This window comes from Otolemur garnettii, unplaced genomic scaffold (assembly GCF_000181295.1).
Source record: "Otolemur garnettii isolate 467f Iridium unplaced genomic scaffold, OtoGar3 scaffold00050, whole genome shotgun sequence".
Classification (NCBI taxonomy): Eukaryota; Metazoa; Chordata; class Mammalia; order Primates; family Galagidae; genus Otolemur; species Otolemur garnettii.
The window spans coordinates 8,187,947-8,196,440 of record NW_003852445.1 but is presented as its reverse complement, the minus strand read 5'-3'; the positions used below and the strand labels follow the sequence as shown (position 1 = coordinate 8,196,440).

Genomic DNA, 8,494 nt, shown 5'->3' with positions numbered 1-8,494 from the left:
AAAAAAAAAAAAAGGTGTGGGGCACAAACAGTGAAAAAAACAGTAAAAAATTCCTGCTCTCTGAGCTTATCTCCTAGTGGTAGAGACAGATAATAGTCACGTAACATTTTGTCATATGGAGCTAAGTGTCATGAAGAAATGTTAAAGCAGGTAAGATAAAGAGGGTTGTGGGAGGCAGGAAGTAAAGGAAATGCCTCTCTCAAGTGGTAACAGTTGAGAAGATGGCCCGTGAGAAGGAGGGAGCAGCCTATGTAGATGTCTGTGGAAAGAGTCTTCTAGGTAGGTAGAGGGATAACAAATTTTTGAAGTGGAAATGTGTTTGAGGAGCTGGGATACCAGTGTGGTTGATGCACTCTCAGGGAAGGGAAGAGATAATAAAATGAGGGTGAAGGGAAAGCTTGAGAAATTCTGTGCAAGGGCGAGATATGCTCTGATTTGCTTTTAAGGTTGTAGTGGAAAAAAAAGGCTATTCTAGAAGCCTGGGAAGAGATGATGGCAACCTGGACCAAGAGGGATTGTAGTGGAGGACTGAAAGAGGTCAAATGAAAGATCTCCTTCATAGGTGGAGTTGGATGGACGGACAGGCTAGATGTGGGGTCTAAGATAGTGAAGAGGCAAGGATGACTCCAAGTTTTTTGCCCTGAACAACTACGAAGACAGAGATACTATTGCCACAGAAGGGAAAACATGGGTAGAAAAAAATGGAGTGGGGCAGTGCCTGTGGCTCAGTGGGTAGGGCGTCGGCCCCATATACCTAGGGTGGCAGGTTCAAACCGGCCCCAGCCAAACTGCAACAAAAAATAGCTGGGTGTTGTGGTGGGCACCTATAGTCCCAGCTACTCTCAGGAGGCTGAGGCAAGAGAATTGCCTAAGCCCAGGAGTTGGAGGTTGGTGTGAGCTGTGACACGACAGCACTCTACTGAGGGTGACAAAGTAAGACTCTGTCTCCAAAAAAAAAGCAGTGTGTGTTTTTATAAAGTAGTAAATCCTTTTTCACTACAGTTTAGCTGACCCTACTTGTAAAGAAGATTTAAGTTTCATTATATATATTTTTTGAGATGGAGCCTCAAGCTGTCCCCCTGGGTATAGTGCCGAGGCATCACTCACAGCAATTTCCAATTCCTGGGCTCAATCAAGTGAGTCTCCTGCCTCTGCCTCCCAAGTAACCGGGACCACAGGCACCTGCCATAATGCCCGGCTATTTTTTTTTTTTTGGTTGCAGCCGTCATTGTTGTTTGGAGGGCCCGGGCTGGAATCGAACCCGCCACCTTAGGTGTATGTGGCTGGCGCCTTAGCCACTTGAGCCACAGGTGCTGAGCCTAATGACATTCTTAAATCATGAGTCTATCTTGAAAGAAGCAGAGAGGAATTCTAGGTAGTCAAGTATGGTTTCCACTGAGTTATTAGAATTTTTTCCACATCGTTAGATGCAGAATTGATTACTTTAATCTCATGTCTTTTACAGGACCCATATCTTAAAACACTCCCACATACCTTTGTGTGGCTCATAGTTGAGGGGACGAGACAAACTTGCTTTAAGATCAAATACTGGTTTCTTATTAGAGACTGGAGTCTTCATTGCCTCAGTTGTCAACTTGAATGGGGTAATAACTAAGAAAAAAAAACACCACAAAAACCCAGGATTTTAATTAGGAAAAATGACCTGTTAGTTTTATCAAAGTTATCACTTCTCAATTATTTTTTTTTTTTTCAGATGGAGTCTCAAGCTGTCACCCTGGTTGAGTACCGTAGCGTCACAGCTCATAGCAATCTCAAACTCGTTGGGCTTAAGTGATTCTCTTGCCTAAGCCTCCTCAGTAGCTGGGACTACAGGTGCCTGCCACAACGCCTGTTTTTTTTTTTTTTTTGTAGTTGTCATTGTTTTAGCTGGCCCAGGCCAAGTTCTAACGTGCCAGCATTGGTGTCTGTGGCTGGCACTTAACCCACTGAGTTATAGGTGCCGACATCACTTCTCAATCTTAATTGTAACCTATGTTATGCTCCTTCACCACCTCAAATTAATTTATTGAAATGCTAACCCCCAGTGTGTGTGATTGGTTTTATTCAGGGGTAAGTCTTTTGGGAGGTCATGAATGTGATTCTTTTTTTTTTTTTCTTTTTTGAGACAGAGTCTAAGGCTGTTGCTCTGAGTAGAGTGCTGAAGCATCACAGCTCACAGCAACCTCCAGTTCTTGGGTTTAAGCGATTATCCTGACTCAGCCTTGCAAGTATTTGGGCTACAGGCGTCCACCACAACACCTAGGTATTTCTTTTGTTGTTGTTGCAATTGTCTTTTTTTTTTTTTTCAGAGACAGTCTCACTTTATCACCCTTGGTAGAGTGCCATAGCATCTCAGCTTACAGCAACCTCCAGGAGTTGCTGGATTCTCTTGCCTCAGCCTCCCAAGTAGCTGGGACTACAGGAGCCCACCACAATGCCTGGCTATTTCTTTTGTTTTCAATTTGGCCGGGGCCGGGTTTAAACCTGGAGCCTTGGTGTATGTGGCTGGCGCCCTACCCACTGAGCTATGGTTGCTGCCAGGGATTCATTTCTTTTTTTTTTTATTTTGAGACAGAGCCTCAAGCTGTCCCCCTGGGTAGAGTGCTGTGGCATCACAGCTCACAGCAACCTCCAACTCCTGGGCTCAAGCGAGTGTCCTGCCTCAGCCTCCCAAGTAGCTGGGACCACAGGCACCTGCCACAACACTCGGCTATTTTTTGGTTGCAGTCGTCATTTGTTGTTTGGTGGGCCTGAGCTGGATTCAAACCCGCCACCTTAGGTGTATGTGGTTCTCGCCTTAGTGGCTTGAGGCACAGGCGCCGAACCACCTACCTGTATTTGTGAATGAGCAATCAGAATCTATAAGCTATCAAGTACTGGCAGGGAGTGGAATAAGGGGCTGTCATACACTGCTGGTGGGAGTACAAAGAAGTATAATTCAGCTGAGACAGTGAATGTGTACATACCTTCTGTTCTAGCAGTCCCGCCTCTAGGTCTAGAAAAACTGTTGCACATGTACATGAGACATGTTCATGAGTGTTAATAGTTATATATAATAATGAAAACTGGAAACATAACATGGATAAACCAAACATATCCACACCCCTGAAAAATACAGTGAAAATAATTCCACATAGTTGGATGTTGAAACATGCCAAGTAAATAAAACAAATCATAGGAAAAAAACCAGTTTGATTTTGTTTACATAAAATTTATCATTTGTTAATTGGTTAAATATAAAACTATCTAATTCCAACTGGGTACATCCCCAAATTACTTACGGGAAGATACCTCAGAATGTAGTGAACGTTTAGTATTGGCTTTATGCCTTTACCTGTGGGCATTTGTAAACCTTTTTTTTTTTTCTTGAGATAGTCTCACTACGTCATCCTGGTGTCATAGTTCACATCAACCTCAAACTCTTGGGCTTAAGTGATTCTCTTGCCTCAGCCTCCCTAGTAGCTGGGACTACATGTGCTGCCACAACGCCCAGACTTTTGTTGTTGTTGTTGTAGTTGTCATTTTGTTGTTTAGCAGGCCAGGGCTGGGTTCAAACCTGCCACCTTGTTTATGGCTGGCGCCCTAACCACTGAGCTATGGGCATTGAATCTACCAGTTCTGATAAAGGCAGGTGGCTGCCATTCAGTGACTCCTAGCTCTCTGTAAAATAACAGCCATATCTTAGGTGTAAGTCTACCAAACATTTTCTACAACTGCTTCCTACCTAAGTGCCTTTCTCCATGGTTTGGAATGTTACATGGAACCGTTGATGGCTGATAGAGATAAAGTTAAGCAGGTAGAGCAGGAATGACAGGTCATTTAGGGGAAGAATTATAAATTTACTATTCCCATCTCTGGTCTGTCTGGAAATTTAATTAGTTTCATTATTCAGCCTTTAATTTAGGTCATTAAGAAATCCTTAAACGTAATTTTCACACTGATTACTACCAATGATACTCTGCTCTAGTCTCACTCCTGATAGTTGCTAGTCTCTGGGATCTGATAATCCTTTCCATACCTCTATAACCAACGTTCTTGTACCAACACATTCCATAGAACTCCCACGGGAATCTTGACATACCTAGTTGTAATTTGGGTCTCAACTTGTTTATTATGTTTAAACTTTTATAACATTGATGTAAGTATTCTCTTGAATACCACCAGGGTATTGCACGTGGTGGTCTAGCAGATTCTGTATAGAAAACTATCTGTATGGCTTACTCTGGCTTGCACAATCTATTTGTCATTAGTGTGGCACTTATTCCATGAATTCTGTGGTTGGGATCCTGTCTGTTTCAGTCCTGCAGGGCCATTCGGAGACTGTAATGCATAGTGTGCTCTTCCTCTTACTCCTCAAGTCCCAGAAGGGGCACAGTGCTCTTCAGGGAGGGTCACCATGTTAGGATTGGACGGAGCCTTCAGGCAGATATCAGCTGTCTCTGACATTTCTGTCATAAGTATAAAACGAAAAATATCCTATGATAAAATTTACCTTAGGATTTGATTTTATAGTAATGAAGAGGCTTTACAGGAATAGGTACACTTAGTAATTTTGGGAAGCTACATGGCTTAAAGATGAAACAAATTCTTTTATTTTTGATTTTTTTACCAGCAGCAGCAGAATTTCTCTTGCTGGTCTTTAAGTTGTGTGTCCTGAGCACAGTCTTGCCTTTTGGGGTACTCCCAGGTATGGTCACATGTGCAGACTTTCTGGCTGGAGTCTTGGTCAGTGAACGCTTATGCTCATTATCTTTAGTAGCAGCTGAAAACCTGAATAGGATAGTGAAGTATGAGACATGAGTACTTGTGGCAAGAGTAACTTGTACTATGCTTATGAATAAAACCACTCAACTAGTACCAAAAATATGTACTGGGAAGGGGCCCAGGACATAGTTGTTATATGAATGAACCTCTTTTGCAGAAAAAACATGTCTTTTATTTTATTTATTTATTTATTTATTTTGAGACAGAACCTCAAGCTGTCCCCCTGGGTAGAGTGCCGTGGCATTACAGCTCACAGCAACTTCCAACTCCTGGGCTCAAGTGAGTCTCCTGCCTCTGCCTCCCAAGTAGCTGGGACCACAGGCGCCCGCCACAACGCCCGGCTATTTTTTGGTTGCGGCCGTCATTGTTGTTTTGGCGGGTCCGGCTGGGGATTCGAACCCGCCACCTTAGGCGTACGTGGCTGGTGCCTTAGCCGGTTGAGCTATAGGCACCGAGCCAAAACATGTCTTTTAAAGGCTGATATGAAAGCAAATCGTTTGGCTCAGTGCCCATAGCTCAGTGGTTAGGGCACTAGCCACATACACTGAGGCTGGCGGGTTCAAAACAGGCCCTGGCCTGCTAAACAATGACAACTACAACAAAAAATAGCCAGGTGTTGTGGCGGGCGCCTGTAGTCCCAGCTACTTGGGAGGCTGAGGCAAGAGAATTTCTTAAGCCCAAGAGTTTGAGGTTCCTGTGAGATGTGACGCGATGGCAACACGCGATTGCCCTACTGAGGGCAACATAGTAAGACTGTGTCTCAAAAAAAAAAAAACGCAAATCATTTAATTACCTGTTTTTATTTTTTTGAGACAGTCTCATTATGTTGCCCTCAGTAGATTGCTGTGACATCACAGCTCACAGCAACCTCAAACTCTTGGGCTTAAGCGATTCTCTTGCCTCAGCCTCCCAAGTAGCTGGGACTATAGGCAACAACTATTTTTTTTGTTGCAGTTGTTTAGTTGGCCAGTGCCAGGTTCAAACCTGCCACCCTCGCTATATGTGGCTGGCACTGTAACCAGTGTGCTACAGGCACCGAGCTCATTACTTGTTAAATATGTTCTTGTATATTTTGCTCTCCCTTCTTTGACCTATGACAGTATAAGATAGCACTGAAAGGGGTGGCGCCTGTGGCTCAGTGAAAAGGGTGCTGGCCCCATATACCAAGAGTGGTGGGTCAAACCAGGCCCTGGCCAAACTGCAACAACAAAAAAAATTGTCCCAGCTACTGAGAGGCTGAGGCAGGAGAATCACCTAAGCCCAGGAGTTGGAGGTTGCTGTGAGCTGTGTGACACCCTGGCAAACTACAAGTGAGACCCTATCTCTACAAAAAAAAAGATAGCGCTGAAAGAATAAGCCTGAAAGCCTTAAATTATATGTATAGTTCAGGAGGCACGCCCAGGTATGCCCTTTCTTTCTCTTCCTCCTTTTGGTGTCAGCAAGTAAGAGGGAGAGACTACTATGCTAGATGAGCAGTGAGAACAGATTGTATATCTTCCTAGAAGTTTAGGGATACAGAAATAACCCCATTCTTTGCTTGTGGCAAACTGCCATTAATACACATATATTTCATTGATTTTTTTTTTGAGACAGAGTCTCATTTTGTTGTCCTTGGTAGACTGCTGTGGTGTCACAGAACACAGCAACTTCAAACTCTTGGGCTAAGTGATGTTCTTGCCTTAGCCTCCCAAGTATCTGGGACTACGGGTGTCCACTACAAAACCCAGGTATTTTTTTTTGTTATTGCTTCATTTGTCATTATTGTTTTTTAGCTGGCCTGGGCTGGGTTTAAACCACCAGCCTCAGTATCTGTGGCTAGCGCCCTATCCACTGAGCTATGGGCGCCACTGGCTATTTTTTTATTTTGAGACAGAGCCTCAAGCTGTCCCCCTGAGTAGAGTGCCGTGGCATCACAGCTCATAGCAACCTCCAACTCCTGGGCTCAAGCGAGTCTCCTGCCTCAGCCTCCCAAGTAGCTGGGAACACAGGTGCCCGCCACAACACCCAGCTATTTTTTGGTTGCAGCCATCATTGTTGTTTGGTGGGCCCAGGCTGGATTCGAACCTGCCACCTTAGGTGTATGTGGCTGGCGCCTTAGCCACTTGAGCCACAGGCGCCAAGCCCCACTTGGCTATTTTAAGAGACAGGGTGTTGCTCTTGTTCAGTTGGTCTTGAACTCCTGAGCTCCAGTAATCTACCTACTTTAGCCTCCCAGAGTGCTAGGATTACAGGTGTGAGCCACCATATCCAACCCTATTTGATTGATTCTTTTCTTTCTTTTTTTTTTTTTTGAGATAGAGCCTCAGGCTATTGCCCTGGGTAGAGTACCATGGCATTACAGTCACAGCAACCTCCAACTCCTGGGCTCAAGCAATTCTCCTGCCTCCACCTCCCAAGTAGCTGGGACTACAGGCACCCACTACAATGCCCGGCTATTTTTTGGTTGGAGCCGTCGTGGTTGTTTGGCAGGCCCAGGCTGGATTTGAACCTGCCAACTCAGGTGTATGTGGCTGGTGCCTTAACCGAGTCTTTGTTGTGTATTTTTTCTACATTTTAACATCTCTGACATTGGCATGTGTTTTGTAACTGGTAATATGTCAATGGTTAATTGGCAGTGAATTTTACTAATGGTTTATAAAATAATGGTTGAGTCAATCAATGGTGTGTTAGATTCAATGAAAATCCAGTATGATGTACATACATGTACATAGGTTTTGTGTCAATAGGGTTAACAGAAAGAAACTTCTGGTCTTACAACTACAAATTTGATAGAGTTCATGAATCAATACATTCAGATTATTAACAAGGACTGTATAATAGTTAAAAAAATTTAGATAGTTGTGAGCATGGTAGCTTATGTCTATAATCTTAGTACTTTAGGGAGCCAAGGCAGGAGCATTGCTAGAGCCCAGGCATTTGACAATGGCTTAGGCAACATAGTAAGACTTTATCGCTACAAAAAGCAAAAAAATTGGCCAGGGATGGTGGCATGAACCTGTAATCCCAGCTACTTGGGAGGCTGAGGCAGGAAGATCACTTGAGCCCAGGAGTTTGAGGCTGCAGTAAGCTATGATCATATGACACTGCTTTAGCCTGACAATGCACTAAGGCGCTATCTCAAAAAACAGAATAGGATAGGTACTGCTGCTCACTTCATTTCAGTGAAGCCAAGGCTAGCAGCTTTACCATGGAGTTCTTAAAGTAATATTCAGTGAAACTGGGGCAGTGGCTTATGCTTGTAATCTCAGCTACTTGGGAGGCTGAAGTGAAAGGACAGCTTGAAGCCAGGAGTTTAACACTAGCCTGGGCAACAGAGATACTCCTGTCTCTAAGGAAAAAAGAATAGCATTAAATGAAATCAAAATAACTAATTATAGGTATTTCATATTCCAAGATAACTTAATAAATAGAGTCCTAAACTTCAGATCATTTTTAAGTTCTAAAAACATGTTGGAAAAAGTTACCTTGCCCCAGGTCTATTAGATACTACAAATGCCTTTTAAAAAGGAGAGAATAAAATTTTGGTATTGGAGGCTCAGCGCCTGTGGTTCAAGCAGCTAAGGTGCCAGCCACATATACCTGAGCTAGCGGATTTGAATCCAGCCTGGGCCTGCCAAACAACTATGGCCAGGCATTATGGCAGGCGCCTATAGTCCCAGCCACTTGGGAGGCTGAGGCAGGAGAATTGCTTGAGCCCAGGAGTTGGAGGTTGCTGTGAGCTGTGATGCCA

At 43.9% G+C, this 8,494-nt stretch overlaps 1 protein-coding gene across 1 annotated transcript in view; it reads right to left on the bottom strand.

The window, feature by feature from the left end:
• Positions 1-8,494, bottom strand: part of NUSAP1 (nucleolar and spindle associated protein 1) — a 51,669-nt gene that overhangs the window by 10,224 nt on the left and 32,951 nt on the right. The window contains exons 8-9 of the mRNA XM_003791736.2: positions 4,610-4,770; positions 1,495-1,611 (exon numbers count right to left, since the gene is read on the bottom strand). Coding sequence (XP_003791784.1) covers positions 1,495-1,611; positions 4,610-4,770 — 278 coding nt within the window. The remainder of the gene's footprint in view (positions 1-1,494; positions 1,612-4,609; positions 4,771-8,494) is intronic.